Source organism: Thalia democratica, chromosome 2, assembly GCF_965202585.1.
Source record: "Thalia democratica chromosome 2, ktThaDemo2.hap1.1, whole genome shotgun sequence".
In the NCBI taxonomy this organism is placed as follows: domain Eukaryota; kingdom Metazoa; phylum Chordata; class Thaliacea; order Salpida; family Salpidae; genus Thalia; species Thalia democratica.
In genome coordinates this window covers 10230219-10252717 of record NC_139166.1, presented here as the reverse complement: position 1 = coordinate 10252717, position 22499 = coordinate 10230219, and the positions used below count along the sequence as shown (strand labels likewise).

At 23.7% G+C, this 22499-nt stretch overlaps 1 protein-coding gene across 4 annotated transcripts; it reads left to right on the top strand.

Annotated features, from left to right (window-relative positions):
• The first annotated feature begins 4657 nt into the window (after nucleotides 1-4657).
• LOC145829101 (protein ECT2-like) lies at nucleotides 4658-21933 on the top strand. Of its 4 annotated transcripts, none has more exons than XM_082936832.1 (16): nucleotides 4658-4824; nucleotides 5335-5463; nucleotides 5866-6045; nucleotides 6508-6649; nucleotides 7191-7269; nucleotides 10564-10637; nucleotides 10879-10990; nucleotides 11700-11906; nucleotides 12235-12424; nucleotides 12999-13046; nucleotides 13408-13505; nucleotides 13881-13981; nucleotides 14300-14384; nucleotides 15615-15726; nucleotides 19299-19429; nucleotides 21575-21933. In XM_082936832.1, exons 1-16 carry the CDS (start codon nucleotides 4677-4679, stop codon nucleotides 21632-21634), a joined length of 1896 nt encoding a protein of 631 aa, XP_082792958.1. In that variant the 5' UTR covers nucleotides 4658-4676; the 3' UTR covers nucleotides 21635-21933. The 4 variants fall into 4 exon arrangements, with proteins under 4 accessions (XP_082792958.1, XP_082792957.1, XP_082792956.1 ...); XM_082936831.1 differs by having other exon boundaries at nucleotides 6493-6649; XM_082936830.1 differs by having other exon boundaries at nucleotides 5866-6054; nucleotides 6493-6649.
• Nucleotides 21934-22499: the final 566 nt, after the last annotated feature.

The window sequence follows — 22499 nt, the reverse complement described above, 5'->3', positions numbered from 1 at the left end:
AACCAATTTTTGCACTTTAAATTCTTTTCTTATTTCATTAAATTTTCATCTACTTTCTATGTCTAAATTCATTTTGAAATATTGTTGAAAAGCGTCTATTTTTCATCAACAAATACAAAAATTTTAATTGATACACTTTGATTTTATTGATACACCACTAAAATTAAAATACATCAACAAAATATTCAGCGGTAGAGTACAAATCTGGTATTCGTATTCATAAGATTATAGTAAATTGCTAAATATATAGTATTAGTATGATTTTTTAAATAGTTTTAAAAAATAGCTTTGTACTTCATTGTTTCTTTCTTTTAGATCAAATATTCTATTGAGTTGAAACATTTTAAGTGTTATAACAGCAGAGTTAAAATTAAAACTTACATGTATACACAAAAACTAAATTTATATTTAACTATAAACGTGAAAGATCTAATAAGTTATTATTAAACTATATAATTTGTCACACTTAGAATAAGTAAATGTGTTTTGATAAGTTAAACATACTTCTTTTTAAACTAATTGTGTTTTATGACTTAGCTTTATCAAGTGTACTAACAAATAAAGTGAAACTTAAATTTTGAAATATTCAAAAGTAAGTTTAAACTGATATTTTTATTTTAAAAATTCACTTTCAATTATACAAAGAAAACAACAATGTTGCATACAAAATTAAGTTTTAATTTTTTACATCTTTGAGTTGATAATAAAATTACAATTTTTATCTTTAAAACTTACTGTTAATTTAATTTAATTTTTTTCATCTTTGAGTTGATAATAAAAATACAATTTTTATCTTTAAAACTTGTTGTTAATTTAATTTAATTTATTTTTTTTACATCTTTGAGTTGATAAAAAATACAATTTTTATCTTTAAAACTTTTTGTTAAGCTGCTTGGTAAAAATTTACAATTGAATACTTCTAAAAGAAAACATTGTTGAACTTTTGCTTAGATATTGAAATGTAAAAAAATATTTAATTTTAATACGCTCTAACTTATTATATAAAAACTAAAAAATAAAAGATTGATATCACTTAAAAATTTTAAAACTTTATAATTCTATAAAAAAGTTTAAAAATAAGGATTCTGTAACTTATTTATACAAAAACATAGTTTAAGATTTTGTTATATTAAATTTAGAATAAACGCTCTTTATGTACAACTAGTTTAAATTTAAAATATGTAAGAAATTATTTTTTTATATGTCAAAGTATCTTATATATTTTTACTGCAAAAAAGGTCTAAGTAAACATTAAAAGTATTTTTATTTTGCAATAGATAAAATCATAAGAAAACATATAAACAAATTTAGAGCATTAAAGTTTTTATTGTTGGTATTAAGAAAAAAAGTTTAAGATCAGCTAATTTTGTTTAAATAAACTTTTAAGTTATAAAACAGTTAAAAGTTTGTTTTTTACCTATGTTTATACATTTATTAGCCATAAGTTTTGTTAGCCTAACAATTTTTATGTCTAGTTAGTTGTTACTAGTTTAATGTCATCATTTTAGTCGAGAACATCTAGACTTGGATCAGCTTTACTAGAATTCGTTGTAAACAAATTATCTCTTGGCTTGGTAATGAAAAAGTTATCAAGTAGCAACTTTGTTTTGGATTTACCAAAGTTTGTTTTAAAGAAGTTGATATCATAGAACACTTAGTTACTAAAGCTATAAGTATTTACTTTACTTTAATTATTTTTTTTATAATCACATTTAAATTTGTTTCGCAAGAAAAACAGTAGAAAAGGAAACTTAATATTTTTACGAAGTCACTATAAACAATAAACTGGCACACAGAATTTAGCCTACCAAGCGGAAGTTTGTGGCTCACAAATGTTTTTCGCTTGAAACCAATATGCCTATAAAAAATAAATTTAATATATAAATAATTAACAAAATGTTATTAGTTTAACTGTAAGCTTGTATAGTAAAAAAATCTTAAAATTATTTGGTCTTAGGACCTGGTGCACGACGAACCTTACGTTTATCAAGTCGCTTACCACGGATACATTTTAATGTAAGTAAATATTTGGGTCTTTTTTATTAGTTTAACTTAAATTTTACATTATATACTTTTTTTTAGTATTTTTAATTTAAATTTAAAAATTACAGTGACCCGCGAAGACATTTTTATGCAAAAAAGCTTCTGTCTAGTTTCCATAAATGGGGAATTTTATATTTGCTAGGTTGGTTAAAAAGCTGTTTCAGTAATATTGCAGCTTAAACTCATTGATAAAAGCTGTATGCATTTGTTAACACTAAATAATGAACAATTGTCCTTTTTTTTAAAGTATGAACCTAAAAAAAAGTTTGCACGTACAACTATGTAAACTCTTGTAAAATTAAGTAAATACAAATAATGAATTCAAGTTTTTAATTGAAAAATTGATTGTGTAGGGCTCCTAATGATGGATTTGAAAACACTCTCTTAATTAAAAACTGTAACCTATTGGTCAACACATGCCGCTTTTTGTTGATATAAGTTTAAAACAATCTTTTTAAAACAAACTTTGTCATTGAAAAGAATTCGAACTGTATCCAAGTACAACAGGATAACAATTGGTTATTATCTACACCAGATTCTAAGACTAATTATTTTCAGAGCATTTTTTATGTTCAACAAACAATAATTTTTTTATTATTATACTACTAAAATATAACTATAAGTGAACTGATATCAAAACAAATGTTTGAATTAATACTTAATATCAAATATTAGTACTTATGGCAGTTTCATTTAGTTTCTCTTAAAGCCTTTTAAGTATACAACCCACTTATCTGTTTTATTATAAGTTTCACAAAATTTTCTCTCAATTGATTTTAAGTTTAAAATATATTAGCCGCATAATTGAAATAAAAACTTTAAAGTAAATGTTTCCCCTATATGACCTAAAAAACATCTAAAATAGCAAACTGATGTTTTATGACATTGAAGGTGTAGTTTGTAATAAAAATTATTTTTTTAGGAAAGTTAGTCCACATGTATTAATGAAAATCTGAATACCTTTTTAAAGACCTTTTTAAAACCACATTCTAATTTTAAGAAGATCCATTCACAAGAAAAATTGTTTAACCAAGCCTAATATAGGACTAAAAACAATATTTTGTCATGTGGTCATAAATACTGAATAGATTGATTTAGATTAAGAAATAGCTTCAAAAAGGTCTTCAATCGTACATATACAAGCTTGTATAATTGTATATGTAGTAGCTTTGCGAAAAGTAAAACTCCAGCTACAAACCACTTTCAGTTGTGATGTCATAATTACCAAATTGATAGTCTAAAATTAGGAAGTTGTTTAAAAAACCTACTCAGTAGTATGTAAATAATCAAAGAAATTTTAATTTAAACAATACTTATAAAAAAAAACCTGATTTTAGAGTTTCTTTTTTTATTACTTTTTAATTAAAACTGCTCGATAATTGTTTACAAAATATATGTGAGGCCCAACACCAAGCCATTAAGCATAGTTGTGAGTGTTAAAATTTTCTTTTTTTCTTAAATATTCTTATTATTGCATGTACAACAAATAGTCAAAAAAGAGTTTATTATATTACTGTTCTGCTGTAAAGGAATATTCAAAGAAGGTACAATTTTAAACTATCTATTAATACTCACAGTTTATTACAAGCCACATCAACCAAATATAGACTTTATGTATAACTTTTAAATTTAAAAAGCGTTTTTATTCGCTTAACTTTACTTTTTTTTCAAAAAACTATTTTCAGCAAACTTTGTTAAAATGCTTTAGTTATATTGTTTATTGAACAACAAAATAAAGTACTAAAAATAATTGGTCATAACACCTGTAGTACAAAAAACATTTTTGTTCACAAGCTGGGTAGAGTTTAATGTCATTGTCCAGGACTAGTTGACAAAAGTTAAACTTTGTCAGCAAAAATTTATTTTAAAAATAGTTAGTGTTTGGTTAACAGCTTTAAATTTATACGAGCATTTTGGTTTGCAAACTAGTTATAAAAAATTAGCTATACTGTTCATAAAGACTTGACGTTATTATATGATACATAAAAATGTGTTTTTAAGAACTGTGGCTTCACTGTGAAAAAAAAATCAAATATTTTTGTTTTTTGAAATATTAACAAATTGAATTATTCTAAGTTTATAAGCAAACACAACATATTTTGGTAACTACACTTCAACAGCAATCATAAAAGTTTTAATTCAATCCTGCTTTTTAACATTTTGCAGTGAATCTCAAATTTTAAATTTAAAAGCTGTTCACAGTAGATCATTGAAAGAGCTGTGCAAACTCTGTAAAGTATGTAGATATTTGTTAGAAATTTATTTGTATTTTTAAAACTTTTAATTTTAAATGTATACTTTTATTGTACAAGGAATCATCAATAATAGCTTTAAAAATAGACTAATATGGAGTATTTAATTGTATTAACACTGTTTTCTTCACTTAACAAATATATCATATGCATTGTATAATAAAAAGAGCAAACTATGAAATACTTATTAAAACATGTTATCATATATAGCTATCAGCCTTGAATTATTATAAAGTTGCAATAAGTAAAAACTAAATAAATTTACAAATGATTGCTTGCTAAACAATATCTTTGAGACATATAACATAAACTAACACATGCTTAAATTTTAGAGCACAAACTTATTTTCAATTTTCAGAGTTTAAATTAACATGACTTAACATGGACATAGTAAAACGTAGACACGATAAACTATTAGTAATAGGAGCTTTGAACTTCCTTTCACTGAGCATATTGTACTTTAAACACGACCCTGAAAGTGTTTTCATATCAATCCTGATACCACTGTACCAAATATTCTATGTTGCAGGTGTGTGTTTGAAATCTTTTAAAAAGTTAATTGTTTTTTCTAGTTATTAGCAACTTATAATAATTATAATCTACTTCAATGTATTGGTAATTTGTTAGTTTTGTTTTAAGATTTTGGATTTTAGTTTGAGGTGGCATTTTTAAAATATATTTAATAAGGTCATACCAATAGAATGTTAGTTTTTTTTTTTTGATTTCTTCTGCAAATAAAGTTTTTTATTGTATGTTGCTTGACATGTATATCAGAATAATAACTGTTCTGACTAATGTAGTATAATGTAATAACTAAGCATTTGAAGACATTATTTTTTGTTTATTTTATTTTTTTTTTGCATTATTTGTTGTTTTATTTTTTCTAGCTATTGTTTTACTTGATGTAAATGAATAGTTTAGTTTGTTTCCAAGTGTATAATTTATCAAGTAGTTTACTTCTGATAAAGTTCTCAAGTTTTTAAACTTTTTAGTTAATTGTTGAGAAATAATGATATTTAACCACCGCTAAATTTTGCAGCTCAACTAACATCAAGTTTGCTGTGCTGCTTTATATTACTGGAACTTTGGTATCCTAACTTCAGGTCTAAATATATTTCAACTACAGATAATTTCTACAAATATACTACAAGTGCTTTATTATTTACTGGTGAGTTGACTTACATAAAATTATTTTGGTAAACATTATTTACAATCATATTTACTTGCTTTACTTCTAATTTGTGATATAAATATTACAAAAAAATATTTCCATACACTTATAAAACATTTTCTAGAAAAACCATGATATATTTTTATTGCAACTGAATAAAAATATATTATGATTTTTCTAGAAAATGTTTTATAAGTGTATGCAATTATTTTTTTGTAATTCAGTTGCCTTTTTTACTATGCTTTAATATGACTGTTTATTTATTGAAATAAACATAACTTAACTTTTTAGTTCACAGTTTTTTCGACTTTATCTAGATCTATCAATACAATAACTTCTATACATTTTGAGCAAAATCTTATTTTTTTTATAAAAAAACAATTTTTTTATTTTACGCAGCAATATGTATATTCTCCACATGGTTGTTCAGACTGACCCACCTGGCAAAGAGTGACTTCTTACTGCTGGCTTTGTGCGTTTTGAACGCAGCAGTATCATCAACTTGCACCCACCAGAACCAGCACTTCATAACCAGTATTACAAAGAAAGTAAACAAGAAAATTGTGAAGAGTTTGAAAGGTTTTGAGGGTATTTTAAACTGTTTTTTTTTCAGTTTAATGTTTATTTTTAACACAAAATCTTATATATTAATTAAATATATAATTATTAATAATATTATTTATTGTAAACGATACTTTTTAATGAAAAGTTCTAAACTTTAAACACAAGCTTTACTTTTTTTTATGATAAAAACAAATTGTAGGACAAAATCAATAATAAATGATAAAGCTTTTGTTTAAAGTTTATAAAATTGAAATTTTATTCGAAAAGGTTTTTTAAGCTTATATATTACAAATAAAAACAAAGCTTTTGTTGTAAATGTAACTGTCGTAGTACAAACAATCAATAGAGTAGTAAAAGAGACAAGTATTTAAGTTATTAAAAACAAACTTAATTTATTTACAGTTAATCAACTTATATTTAAGTAAATTAAATGTAGTTTTTTAATTGAATTTTACTTTAAAGGCAAAAATGTTGCAGTAGTGAAAGCAGTTCAGAAAGTCGATCCTGTTGTGAAGAAGAGTGATAAATACGTCGTTGATGATGGCAAGGTTGATGTGAAGGATTTTGAAGGTTTGAAGGAGGATCTGGTGGAAGCTGACCATGATGACTTGCTTAAAAAGTTTGTAAAAATTTATATAGTGAAATATATAAGTAAATAAAATTAATCTTTAATAGAAAAATAATTTGTTTTGCCATTGGAGCTCATACTAAACTTATTCGATATGAACTCAAAGTGTCTAGATTAGTGATCATGAGAATTTGTTTGTAAATTAAAATTTACTTATAAACAAAATTACTGAAAATTTAAAAATTGTATGAATTTTACTTAACTTTTATCGATTTTTATTTTGCAATAAGTATTGATTGAGATTAATTTACTCAGACAGCATTTGCTAATTGAGGTTTAATTGTAAAATTTCTACTGAAAAATTAATCAAAACTTATAGTTGTTTATGGTTATAAAAATGGATCAGCAAAAAATGAATAACTTACTGAAGTTTTTTTTCTTAAGAATTTGACTTATGCCTTTAATCATATTACACAAAACAAGAACTTGACGAAAATATTTATAATACAGTTATTTATCAACACTCTTAAATTATCAGACTTAAAAAAGATTATCTTATGGAATATTTTATTTTGAAACACTAGCTAATTAGATACAGTGGCATTGAAATAGAGGAAATAAAGAAAACTGAAACTTCTTACCAGTATGTTGCAAACAAAATATTACACAAGGTTTACATTTTTGTGTGTGAGTGAACACATTTTTGTGTGATTTTTTGATTTGTTTACAATTTATTTTGTTTGTTTTGTCAAAAAGTAAAGTGAAAACGTTTTTTTTTAACAATAGTAGACCAACTGTTTTGTAGCATACAATATTATGTTTTTAAAATACACCTAGCTTTTTTATTTATAATTGAACAAACAATTTTAAAGTTTAATAAGAATCTAGAATCATGGTAAACTTCATTGTGGTAGCATTTAAATGATTTTAAATCGATTCAAGTTGGTAACAAAATTTTACCTAATATTTAAAACTTACTTTTTTGCCATTTGTAGGGTGGGTTTTTTTTATTTCCATTATAAAATGATGCTTTACTGCTAAATTTTATAGAAAGAATTTTTTTTGACATTTTTCTCTTTCTTAAATACTATGTGTGTTGTATTCACCATTAGGTTATAACAAAAATGCTTACAAATTTCTTTTTCAAACGACTTTTAATATTACAAAAGTTTAAACAAAAATTTTGTGTTGCTATTTACACGGGGTTTTTTTGCTTATTTTTATGCACTAGTTTTGATGTTCTGCTCATTAAAATTGTGACCAAATAGGTTTTTTGTTTTGTAATTAACTACTTTTTTTTTTTGTTTTTGGTTATTGCTTTAACTTGCTTGGAACAATTTTGACACTCCACTCTATTCAAATACACTTTAAAGAGCTTAATGCTTTAGTTTTTCTAAACTTTGGTTTTTTTAATGCTCCATTCTTTCATAATTGCTGTTAAAGATTTATTTTTCATATTAAAAATTAATATGAGCTTCCTAGTATTTTTGTGCAACTTTAGTGTGACTTTTTTGATTCCAAACATACCTTTTGTTGTGTTCAAGTTTCTACTAAAAAATTGTGTATTGTGCTTTTATAGTGTAATACTGTTTATGCATTAATATGTTAAAACGAAAACATTTATGAATTGGTGTATAAAAATACATTTTTACATAACAAGATTTTATTTGAAGTTGTTATATATATATTAGGAACATTTTTTCTTGTTTTTTTTTGCTTATAAGAAAAAACACAAAAAATTTTTGTTCTCCTTTATGGATAATATTTTTAAATAGAAGTTTTTTTGTGGTTTTCGCTTTTTTATTTGGTAATATACGAAAAGTTTCTTTTTACTTTTTAGAACTCTACTGTTTTTTTTTTTAATTTTTTTTGTCTCAAACATTAGATAAAGGTAACTATTACATTTACACCTTATATAAAATTCATGATTTTTTTCTTACATTTAAACAGTATTTTTTGTATTTTTAGCCAAAAAGTATATTTTTCGTCTTTGTGCTGCTACAAATTTATATACAAAAACATCATATTAGTATTTTACGTGTTTTTTATGTGTTAGAGAAATATATCCTTTATAATATAATAATATATCCTTAATTCTTTCTACGTGAAGCACAATTTTGTAGGGTATGATAATTTTCAATTTTTTTTTTTGTTCACAAAGTACTTATTCTCAAATAAAATGAGGTCCGTTCAGTTTATATCGTGTTTCTTGCGTTTTTTTGTGTCTTTGTTAGTTTTATTTTTTACTGTTATCATAATGTTGAAATAACATCTAAAGAATTTTTTATAGCTAAAGATAATTTAAATTTAAAAAAATTTTGAAGTTCAAAACTCAATTGATTTTGTTTACCGATCTATGTCTTTAAACTTTAAATACTGTTTATTATTTTCTTTCGGTCATGTACCAATTAAACTTTACTGACTCAAAAAATATCAAATCAAAACGAAATCAACTTATTGTAACATTACAATTAAATATAAATATTAGTTTAGTTTTAACTTAAAATTATAAAATATAGTTTAATTAAAACTTTTAATATCATGAGCAAAACTTATCAAAAAAGGTTAACCGTAATTTTTTTTTTCTATGTGCAATGGAAATATAAGTTAAAATTAATTGCACACGTCACAATAAAATAAAACCACATAAATTTTGATTATTTTGCAATATTTTATTTCTTCAAGCTCACATCTTGGTTATTTCCTTCTGTGCTTTGTTACTGTAGTTGCTTATATTTCATGCAGTTTTATGTTTTTTTTTAGTATTTTCAGAGGAAAAGCTTTTTTTTTTGCTTGAATGAACAGTTTTATATATTCAACGCTTAAAAACCTTTTAATTAATCAAAACTAATTTTAATAACTTTTTAATTTGAAAGTAAACTTAGATTTTATTTGTATTAGTTTCATGGTTTTATTTTAACTTTAAGTTAGTAATGTTTACTTTTTTAAACGAAAGTAGTTAAGTTACAACAGTATTAAATTAATTTTTTTTGTTATTTTTGATTGAAATTAGTAGGCATCAATTAATTTTCTAAATAATATTTCTATAGATTTGCAATAGTCAAAAGTTAACTGTTGTTGAAAAAAAAAAAATTTTTCAAGATAGTGTCAATTTTATTTTTTTTTCTTTAAAAATAAACTAAAGACTTATTGATGTCAATAAGTTACTCTAGGGTTAATATGGCTGTCAATCAGAATTGAAGTTCTATTAATTCTAACTGCTCTTTTTTTGCAATGTTGTTCTTTTTGTTCAACATTTTTTATTTTCATTTTAATAAAAAATATTTTTTTTTCAAACTTAAGCTCTAAACATCCAATAAACTAGTTTTATCAATAATGCACATACATATTTTCGTTTTGATTGTAAATATTATATTTTTTTAAACAAAGTTTTTGCATTCAAAGTTAAACTTTTTGTGCAAAAAATTAAAAAAATATTTTTTGTTCTCTATATAAGGTTCTTTTACGAATATATTTTCCATCTTTTCTTTCTTATTTTCAGGAAACAAAACTTCTAATATATATATATATATATATATTAATTTCACAATGGGTTCATGCTTATCACATTGTTGTTGCTTTCGGTTTGAATATGAAAATATTGACGATGTTAGATTTAATTAAACTGTTTTATAAATATGTAGACAAAAGCTTGTAATTCCACTTAAAAACTTTTTATGAAAACAGCTTATTTTTGTTTAAGCTTTATTTAAAGTACTAAATAGTTGTAATCAGCTTCAATTATACTTTTATTACGCTCTTTTTAAATATTTAACCTGTAACAGAGTTTCTACTGAAATAAAATGTACATTTAAATTTTGAAAATATTGTGGAATAACTCAAAATAAAAGTTTTTATTAAGAAGCTAATTTTTAGTGCTGACATTTTTCAAACTGTTTCTTCTTGTCTGTATAACCATTTAACTTTACATGTATGCTTTTCTATCTTTTCTTTCTTCTTTTCAGGAGACAAAACTTCTTTTAGGAGATACTGAGGATGTAAATGAACCAAATGTAGATATACCAGATATTAATAGATTGTTAGTTTTGTGTAAGGGATTGTAAAATGGACTTAGTAGTTGCAATGATGTAAAAACTAACTAATTTTTAAAATCCCGAAACCCGAAATGTGTATTAATTTGTTTCATTATATTTTGATATTGTTATAAAGTTTTGTATCAAAAACAACCTGTATATCATTGTATCGATTTTAAAACAATTATCAGGTGTAAAATAGAGAACTGTGCAACGTCTTTATACTTATTCAAACTATTTTCACAGATACACAATTGAGAGCAATATAGACGGGCTGCCTTCGAAACGTAGAAGAACAGCTTTAGAGTTACTACAAACAGAAGCTACATACCTTAAAAATCTCACTATCGTTATACAAGTAAGATAGTTTGTTGTATATTGATTAATTAGTAAATTGTTCAAAATGTATGATATGTACCCTTCTGATGAATAATCGTTAAATGAAACTACAGACCTCCAAAAACACACTATTGTTATACAGTTTGTTTGAATTGTAGTTTTTAAACATGTTTTTAGGAGTTTTGTAAAAATAAACCATGTTATCTTTCGTTTTAAGTTTACAAAGACTTAAGTTTGCATTAAAGTTCTAACAAGTTAAACGCTTCTACAATTAAATTTTTCAAGTAAACTTAAAAGAATTAGTTCATTAATAACAAAATAAATACTGATGATATACATTATCTTAATTTTTTCCTACTTATTGATTTCTATAAAATAGTTTAAACAAAAATTAATTTGAGGGTTTTAAAAAGTCTGTTAAAAAGTGTAAGCATGTGTAATATTTTTTCTCTGATAAAATAGATTTCAAATTCTCAAAACTTTTAAAACCACCTGCCCTCTTTAAAAATCTACCAGCATACCAGCGCCCCATGCTCAATAAAAAAAAAAGTTAAACACTTCTTTACAAGTATTCCTTGAAAAAATATACTTGTTTTTACAAATGTTTAAAGAAATAAAATAAAACTTAAATCAGAATTAATTAAACGCGTCAAGTTCCTCTTCCAGATTTTCAAGTATTCCTTTAAAATAATCTTTAGTGCTAAATTAAGAGTTGTATGTTTTATCAGATGTTCAAAGACCCTCTTGAGAAATCAGCAACCACATCGACGCCCCTGCTCAAGCAACCCGACATAGATTCGGTGTTCGGGGGATTGCCCCTTATCAAGAAAGTTCACGATGAGATTTACAGCGATCTGAAGACACTGGTTGACGACTGGCAAGAAGATTGTAGTATTGGGAAATTGATGTGCAAATATGAGGAACCACTTATTAAAGTTGGTAATTAGTTTTTTATTTTTTATAATATAATTATAGGAGGATTAAAAAACCTGTAACTAGTTTGTATATTTGTTTTCATAATCAAAATAAAAAATGCATGAACAAAATACATATACTGACTCTGCAAATATGCAAATTATTTGTAGGTTTTCGAAGCTATCCACAGGATTTTAGTATTGAAAAGTTGATTTGTAAGTATGAGAAACCACTGACTATTTGTAATAATAACAAGTTGACATGTGTACATTAGTAATACTTTGTGACTGTAGAGTTGAAAGCTTATGTTTTAATAAAAAATATATTTAATAAATGTTTTTTTCGCAGGCGTACCCACCATACGTTAACTATTTCGACATCGGCAAAGAGCTGATAATGAAGAGGAGGAAGGAAAACGTTGAATTTGACGAGTTTTTGAAGGAAAGTTCAAAACACCCAAACTGCATGCACCAACCGTTAGATGCATTGATGATAAGACCCGTGCAGAGATTACCTTCTATGTCTTTGTTGATGAAAGGTAGCTATTTTATTTTAGTAAATAATTATAGTTTTTTTTGTATATCTTATGAATTATATTCAGAGATTACCTAGCATGTCTGTGTTGATGAAAGGTGAATATTCTATTTGAATAAGATTTATTTAAGCACTGACGAGGTCTTTGACCGAAATTAAGTTCTTGAAAGGATAAATTCATTAAACATATTATAATAAATAGTTACAGTTTTCTTTTTGTATATCTTATGGTTTGACTTGTTTAGAAATTACCTAGCATGTCTTTATTAATGGAAGGTAATTATACTTGTATTGTACTTAATACTTTCTACTATTGTTAGAATGGTAATATTGATACTTGTTAGTTATTATTTGCTGATTGTTTTCACTCTAATTTTCTTATTTAGTATCATGGTACTTTTTTATTTACATTACTACAAGACCTGTCTTGAGACTACCTAATTCTATGAAAAGTATTAATTTAACATAATTATTTTGTTAGTAAAACTTAACTTTTCAATTATGTATGAACACTACTTCACCTTAGTTAAGTATTTAGAAAAAAGCAAAAACATTTGTTTTATTTTTAACTTTTTCAGATCTCCGCAAGCGAACACCAACAGAAATCAAAGATTACGAAGACTTAGGTAAAGCAGATGAGTATAAAATAATGTTTTAAATAAAAAATTATACTTATTAATGTTTATGTATGTTATTAGGTTATACAGATGAGTACATAATAATGTTTTAAATGAAAAATTATACTTATTAATGTTTATGTATGTTATTAGGTAAAGCAGATAAGTATATAATAATGTTTTAAATGAAAAATGATACTTATTAATATTTATGTATGTTATTAGGTAAAACTGATGAGATACATAATCATGTTTCAAATAAAAACTGATATTTATTAATATTTATGTATGTTATTAGGTAAAGCAGATAAGTATATAATATTTTTTTAAATAAAAAATAATACTTATTAATATTTATGTGTGTTATTAGGTAAAGCTGATGAAGCTCTTAAAAATGTGCTGATGCATGTGAATGAAGATAAAAGGAGATTTGAACAAAAAATGAAAGTATTCGATATTGTCTATCAGGTGAATATATATTTTTTTTTTTGTTTGTTTACAAATGCAAGACAGAAAAAGAATTAATCAGGAAATAAAAGTACACAAAATTGTTTGTCAGTTGGATAAAGTAATTTTTATATTTTTATACCTAATGTAGTTTTCTCAAAGCATCATAAAATATCAGTTGACGCAGTATGAGACCACATGTGCTTGAAAATATTTTTTTGGTTTAAATTAATCTAACATTAGGTATATTATATGTTTTCATTTTTTAGACTAATAAAAATAAGATTAAATTAACTATGGAAGAAGATTATTTAGTAAATGCATTAGCTATTAGAGGCAAAATTTCAAGGTATTAATTCAAAAAATACGTAATTATGACGTAACAAATCGTAACAGGTAGACAACTGCCCGTGCGAACTGATCAGTTCGGATCGGATATTCATATCGAGGGTGGAAGTGATGACGCACAATGACGTCATGTACCGTCACAACGAGAGGTTCGTTGTCTCTGTGACGTCAAAGTTATATATTCAATGATAACAACTTGTTGATATAACAGTAGTTATTAAGAAAGGTGGCAATTGTTACCATACGCATTGACACAATAATAATATTAAGACAGTTTTGTAAAAACATCACAGTATTTTTCGTCGACCTAACAAAATTATAATGACGTAACAATACAGGTTGGAACTGTTTTTTACTTGACGTCTGTTTTATTTATACTAGCATTTAATAACCAAACAATACTAGTTATAAATTGTAATAACATCACATAAGTATCACAATAGTTAGATAATGACGTCACAATACAGGTTGGAACTGTTTCTGCTGTCAGACAAATTGGAAGTTGCAAAATGGAGGAGGCGACCTTCGACTAGGAGCCCGTTTTTACTGAAAGTTTGTAAATTTTAATTGAAATTAATATTGTCTTATGTGATATGTCACATCAGACAATATTAATTTGTTTGAAAGTTTTTATTAAAAGTTTGAATTTTTTTTAGGATATGTATTTCAAAACATTTAAGTTGATAAATTTTTATATATCAGTTGAAAGTTTGTAAATTTTTTGAGGATATATATACTCCTTCAAAACATTTAAGTTGATTAAAGGTTTTATACGAGTTAAAAGTTTGTATAGAAAGTTATTAGGACTCGAATATATGTTGTTAAGATAATTTTTCAGTTGGTGTGTAACCATATATAAGGCTTATTAGTCCTAACGCCTTAAAATATTAAATAATACCCAAGCTGCAGCCTAAATTGTATATTTTTTTTGTATAAAAGTTATTTTTGTTATATTAAAACTAGATTAATACTTTGCACGTTTTAGCTACATTCGTGTCTTATTAGTGATCATATTAACCATGTTAATTAACCCAAAAATTAACTTTTTGTCATAATTTTTAAATTAACAGTTTAATTTTAGAAACATTTAGTGAGACATGGTATTAGTTCGTGTTAACAATGAAGAAAATTTCTGATTAAAATAGCAAATATTACTGCAAATGAAATTGTTTGCAGATTAATTGAGTTGTTTTTTATTGCATTGCTGTGGAAGTTGATAAATTTTTTGTTATAATTAATTAAAAAAAAACAACAAGTTTAGTACAGTTGGGTTTGAAAAGTTTCTGTTATTTTAAAGATGCAAACTTAAAAAAAGTTTGTTAATGTAAAATAAATCATCTTTCCGTTTAAAAGAAATTGACACAGTTTACTAGGTTTAGATTACATGTATAATTTAATATTTTTTAACTAAAACTTACTGCTCTTAAAAATATTTGTTTATTGAAATGTTGTATCCAAACTTTTATTAGATATAAAAATAAAAACTAAAAGCATTGAGTTGGTATGTTAGTGTTATAAAAACTCTATTTTATTAAGTTGTTTGAATACTTTTGTAAATTTATTTTACCTTTAATTACATATGCGATTGATTTTATATGCTTAAAATGTACATATTATTAATACAACAAATATAACTACTAGAACAGAGTCATTTCGAACAAACATATAATTTATAAAAATTAAATTAATTTATTAATTTTTCAGCACATCCGATTATAAACTTGAGTCGTAACAATCAGCTATTTAATTATATAAGTTTATTAATAATATATTTATTTACAGCATATCCAGTTGATAGACCTGAGTCACATCGAACAATTGTACGAAATTGAAAGCGAGGATTTCAGAAGTTTATTTGCAATCAAATACAAAGTTTACAATGAAAACGAAAAAGGTTTGTTTTATTTAGTTTTTTTTATTTAGTTAAAAACATTTAATTGATTCTATGAATGTTTATCTTTCCAAACAATAGCAATTGTTTCCGAAATTTATAGAAGTTTTTTTAATATAATTTTACCCAAATGTGTTTATTTGTATACATTAAATACACAATGTAGTTTTACTGTTTAATTTTATAACTAGTTTATTTTGGAAAAAATAAAATAAACTTCTCAAAATTACAAGTTTACTATATAGCAATTCTGTACATTGAGTATTTTGAAGCTAACTGTCGGTAAGTGCTATTTAAGTAGCTAACTTTTAAAATATTTTAAGTAGCCCTTAAGTACCTTTATTTCTTAATGTTATATAATATCAACAAAAAAATTGTACAAACTTAAGTGCCTACATATTCTGTCTGAGACTTAGTTTTTTATTACTCACAAAAAGATTGTATTGAATATTTTAAACAAATATTGTATAGTTTTTGTGGTGTAAATTTATGACATTGAAATTTGTATGATAAATAAATATTTGCATTATTTTTGTATGACATAAAAATTTCTTACAAAATTTTATGGTTTAATTGATTTACTGTGAGCCTTCTACGTGAGTTTCTTGTTTATTATTTGTTTTTTTTTCTTTTTTAATAAAAAATTATTTGTAATTGTGAAATTTGTCAAACTACTTTTAGTTGTTCTAAAAATATTTTTTATTTTCAAAAATGAAAAAAACCATGTTTTCTACACTATGCAGAAAACTTTACAGCTTTATAAAAAGTTTTGTTTTATTATAATCTGCTTTTTTATAGTTCAAAACTTTTTCCATACTTTTAAAAATATATATAACAAGGATAGTACTTTGTAAAAAAACGTCCAACGTAAAAGCTGGTTAAGATTGTTACTTTCTTTTGTTTATTATATTTAAATCAGAATAGTATTTTATTGAAAATAGTTGTTAACAAAGTTAAGTGCGTAGTAGATCAAATTTTAAAACTGTGAATTATTTTATAAAAATGAAAAAAAAAACTATGATTTATAGACTATGCAGAAAACTTTACAGCTTGATAAAAAGTGTGAATCTAGATTTTTTATTCTTATTTTATTTATTTTTTATGTTTATTTCCACTGTTTAAGCAAGTAAACAAAAACATAATTATATATTTTTTACAACTCTCATGCATCAAGTGCTAAAAAATCATGCAGGTTGAATTGAATACAGTATATTTTAAGAAAAATTTACAAAGTTTATTTAGCTTTCACTAAAACGTTTTGTGACGAGTTTTTTAAACAAATGTTAAAATTGTAATACTTTAAATTAAAAAATAATACATTAAATAAAACTTATAATACTTTTTATTGAGCATAATAAAATAGTTTTCGTACTGCTGATTTTAAAGTACGCTGAAACAAAACAGATCAATAGTTAATTTAATATTTTTTCAACTAAACTAAATTAATTGCTAATCGAAATGGTTAAAAAAATTTTTTGAATTTTAATGTTTTTTTATGTGAACTTTGTTAAGTGTTTTAACAGAAAAAGCATTTAAACTTTTAAACTTTATATTGGTAACTTGTAAAATATCCTGTCAATTTAACAATAAAGTTCAAATTCTCCTGACAAATGGAATTTGATTTATGAGCTGTTTGCTTTTTACTTAACAAGTTTTTGTTTGCTCAAATATAAATTCCAGTAAAACTAGTTAGGTATTAGGTGAGAAATGTTTTTGGCATCTACTATTTTATAATACACGAGTATAAATTATTGTGTATTTTTTAAACAAAAAATAGATAAAAGATGTAATATAGTATGACAGTATTAGAATTTAAATTAAAAATGATTTAATACCAATAGTCCATTAGTTACTTTTTTTTTGTGTACTAAAAATTCAGCTCACTTTAATTTTAATATAAATTTTAAAAGTTTTATACATTTTTATATAGTTAAAGTTAGAAATAATTAGTGTGATGCTGTATATGTGACTAAAAAATAAGAGTTTTTAAATATTTAAATAATTTAAATTAAATGCTACAAAATGAAGAGAAAATAGTTTTAAAAATACTTATAAGTCTATAAATAAAAGGATTTTTAAAGTTCCAAAACTTAAAAAAGCAAGAAAAATGTTTTGACCACATGGTCTTTAAAATCAGATGTTTGTTTTTGTTAAAGTTTTCACAGTCGTAATATTAGGTAAAAAAGCTTTGTTCAAAATTACAAGGACATTTTTTTAACATACTGAAAAATTTATATTCCCAAAAAAAATTAAAAGCGTGGGCTTTTAGATATAGTGTTCCAGCATTTATAAATAATTACAAACTTATGAATATCTTACAAGTCTTAAGTATTTCGAAAAGTTTGAAAAGTATATTTCGATAAATAGCAAATTTTTTTTTATACAAAAAAAAGTTCAAACAAAGTTTAGTATGTTTAGAATTGCATCAAAATAAGAAAAAAAAAGTTAAACTAGAAATTTCTTTCATTAGGACAAACAAACGACAAAAAGCATCTATTAAGAGTAAATTTTTTGTCAAAAACGTCATAGATTGAACTCAAAGTTTGTACTTAAAAAACCAAGCAACTTTTGTTTCTGACTTCATTTATAACTTGAAACTTTTCAATATTGCAAGTAAAACCTCAAACTTTTCCAGACTGCAAACTAACTTCACATAATGCACTCATGAATTTTCAAACTTTTCTAGACTGCATACTAAATGCTGCATAAGTTTTCCCTGTAGAACTACCTCACAGTTTGAATATTTCATGAACTTTTATTACTCATGGCATTAAAGCTGCTGTTTTCTCATTTGAAAACCTGTTTTGGATTTTCTGACTTTTTAAGCTTTCATATTGTGGTTACTTATTTGTTACGTTGTAGAAAGTGAATATGTTTTTAGTATAAGTTTAGTTAATATTTCAGTATAACTTATCTTTAATTAAATAATATTTGAAGACTAAGTTTAAATATTTTATGATTTTTCTACCCACAGTAAATTGTGCTTTCAATAATTGTTTCAAATTTTTTTAGTCTCTAATAGTTTTACATGCACTAGTTAATTTTTTTACTACTTAGTGAAACTCCAAAATAATTTTCAGTTAATATATATTTATTCTTGCTAAACTATGTACTGCTTTTTTTGAAATTTAAACCTTAAATATGTTTATTTTTTTTTTACTAAATAAACTGTACAACTAACAGAAATAGAATTGTAATGAAAACTTAAACTATTTGAAAATTTTAAAATATGTTTAAAACTAGTAATTTAAAAAATATATATATATTACAGTACTTTAAAGGTAAGTTTTCAAGTATGAAAATTTATTTGAAATGCATACTTATTTATAGCATGTGTTCTAAGTGCTTAAGTAGTTATTTAAACTTTTGAACTATAATCTAGTGTTGACATTTAAAAATATATCTTTTAACACCTTTTTTTTTATAATTTAAGCTGTAATGTAATTCTTAGTATAAAATATATTTTTGAATCAGTTGAGCAATAATTTCAATTTGTCTATCACAAATATATTCAAAACAGCACAATATAGTATAAGTAAGTAGAAAAGAAGTTTAATTATTCACATTTTTAACAGGTATCTCTAAAATAGCAGTTTTAGAAAGTCTAGAAAACTGCTTTTACAAGAAAAAATGGTTGAAAGAATTTGCCCAACAAATAAATAAGGATGATGACATTTTATTGCAAATAACTCCATTACATTTTGCTGTAAGTTAAAATTGTTTATTTTAACAACCTTATTATATTAAATGTTTAAAATACTATAAAAATTAGTACGATGTATATATATACATTAAATTTAAATCTCTAGACTAGTTTTGCAACAAAGTTTTTTCTAATTTTTAAAGTCATGAATGTATTTTTTATGAGGCTAAAAAAAGACATAAAAATTAAAAACAAATAGTTATAAATCCTATCATGTGTATACTAACGTCATTTAAAAAAAATGTTTTTTGTACTTTTAGTATTTTTATTTAGAATAACTTTAAATAAACTTTAACTTTTTTCGAGCTATCAAACATCACTAGTCTGCAGATATTACGTAAATACGACGTCATTTAATTGAGAAAATATAAAGTTTAACTTCGGTATGCTTGTGTAGTTTTAAATGTCACTACATTTTAAACGTGTATGTTTTTCGTTTGTGTATTTCTTGTAATATAGGTTAAAAACAAGTAAATTTATAAGTGGAGCTTTAATATAATAAGTTAATTTTTCTCAACAGAGTTACGCGAAAATAAATTTATTTTGTGTATTTCTTGTAATATAGGTTATGAAAAGTAAATTTAGAAATGAAATTTTGTTATTGTAAGCTTATTTATTTGAGCATAACTATGCAGAACAAATTTATTTGAAAATAGTTAAATTCAAGTTGTAAGTAGAGTTTTAATATAAAAAGTCATTTTTTCAAAAGAACTTGTTTTTCTAAAACAAGTCGCATACATAAAAGCGCAATAAAATATTATATCTTAACATTTTGTTTAAACGGCAACAGTTGAAATGCTATTTTTCGCACATTAGATTTTCTGAAAACATTAACACTAACACAAATTTCATTAAGTTAATATTAGTTCAAGTTTAAGTTCAATGCACTTATGTGATATTAACTGTCACTACAATTAAAACGTGTATAACTTCCTAACACTGATCTTTCTAACTTGCTGTTAACATAGGTTAATTGGTTTAGCAATTACGTTTGCTTTTAGTTCTTGCTAAATTACATAGTTTAACATACTTTACTATTTATCTTTGTTATTATACTTTAATTAATGTTACATTAATTTATTAATTTATTTTTCTGTTTTACTTCGAAATTTTTCTGCAAAGACAATTTATATATAACTGAGTAGTTATTATAGTGCTTATAAAAAAGTACTACAAGCTTTTTTAAATTAAGTACGAGTAGAACTGATTTATTTTTTATCAAGTTTCATTAAAATAAAATTCTCCACTTTTAATTAGTTTTAAGTATACTAATTTCATAAAATTTGTTTAACTTCTTAAATTTTTGCTATAATTTCTTAAAAATTGTTCATAGTTTATTATGTTACTTTTCTTATTTTTTGGTTAAATCTAAATTTTGTACTATAAATACATTTAAATAACATTCTCTTCAATATAAGCGTGTGACGTAATAGTTTCGTTGTATGTCATGAGTCATACAATGCATGAAAACTTCCTCGTATTTTTTCGTGGTTAAATTTACATAAGTTTTAAATGTCGTCTGTTTGAAGACATATGTTAAATTTTTTTGTATGTTTTACTTGATTGGAAAGTTTTATTGATTTCATACTTGGGTTGAAAAAAAATAATTAGAAATATTATTATGTTTTGTAAATAATACAATTTTCTTTAATTAGTTTTTATGAAAGTATTTTCATTAAAATGACAATCAAATGTAGTTAAAAACATATGCCTACCGAAAAAATTTAGTTTCTAATACTAAGCTATAAGCAGGGTTGCCAAAAAAAAACTTAAATCCTAGAAAAACTTGGAATTTGAGAAATTTTGAAAAAAAAAAACTAGAATTTTAACAAAAACACTATAAAACCTAGAATTTTTCATGTAAAGTAGTAAAATTTTGATTTGACACAAAAAATCTATCGTATAGGTAAAATTTTTTTAGTCATAATCAAATATTTTTTTAAACTCATTTAAAGAAGCTTTAAAATAAATTATCAATGTCGTTATACTGTTTAACACATTTTTTATTTCAAACTTTATTTTAAACCAAAAATAGACCCTAAAATGTGTAATTTTAAAATCTTGACAAATATTGCCAAAAACATTTGGCAATCCTGTATAAGTAAGTTTATTTTATATTTTATGTGAAACATTAAATATCAATCACAGGAGTTTTTGAAAAAAGGATCAAAACTATACAGAAGAATGAAATCAACTAAGGAAAAATAAAAATTATACATCTGTGTAGTAAATTTACAATCTAAAAACTAGTTAAGAGAAGTTAGTATGGAATAAAAAAAGAGCTGCATATCATTTACATTATCAGTAAACTTATACTTTAAATAATTAAACAAGCTTTATTTTTTAAGAAGTTTTAACTTATACAATTTTAGTAAACAATTTTTTGCTTATTCTTTTTGTTAGTATCTTTTTATACCTGATTTTGCAAGTAAACTAGTAGTATATAAATTATTAGAAAGTTAAATTAAAAATTTATACTTTTGTTTTTGCCTTTTTAAAAATAGTACAAGCCCTTATATCATTGCGAATTTTGGAATGCATGCAAAATTGCATTATTTATCTTCTGATGTACATTTTTTAAGTTATTTATTTTTAAAATCATGTCATAAGTACTAAAGTTATTTTCCTCAAACTACGAACTCAAAATAAAACTTTTGTACTTTGCTATTTTTAATTTTTTTTTATAGCTTTCTTATAACAGCACCAATCAAAATATATACAAACATTAAGTTAAGTATTAGAAATAGTTTTTTTTATTTTAAATCACTGTTTTCTATCTTCCCACCCAGACCGCATGAAACTTTTGTGTAATAAAATAAACATTTTTGAATTGTTGATTATTTTATTTATATTAATGTACCATCTGTTGTAATTCTTCATTAAAATGTTATTGATGTACTGTAAAGTAAAATTGAATTTAATTTATTTAATTTTTTATTTTAAAATAAAAGTCGTTTTACGCATTTCTGAAAAAAAAAGTTAAAAAAAATTATCAACCGTTACATAATACCTTTTTTGATCCATTAAAAAACTTAAGTAAAAAACATTTCAGCTAAAATCTTAATAAAAAGAA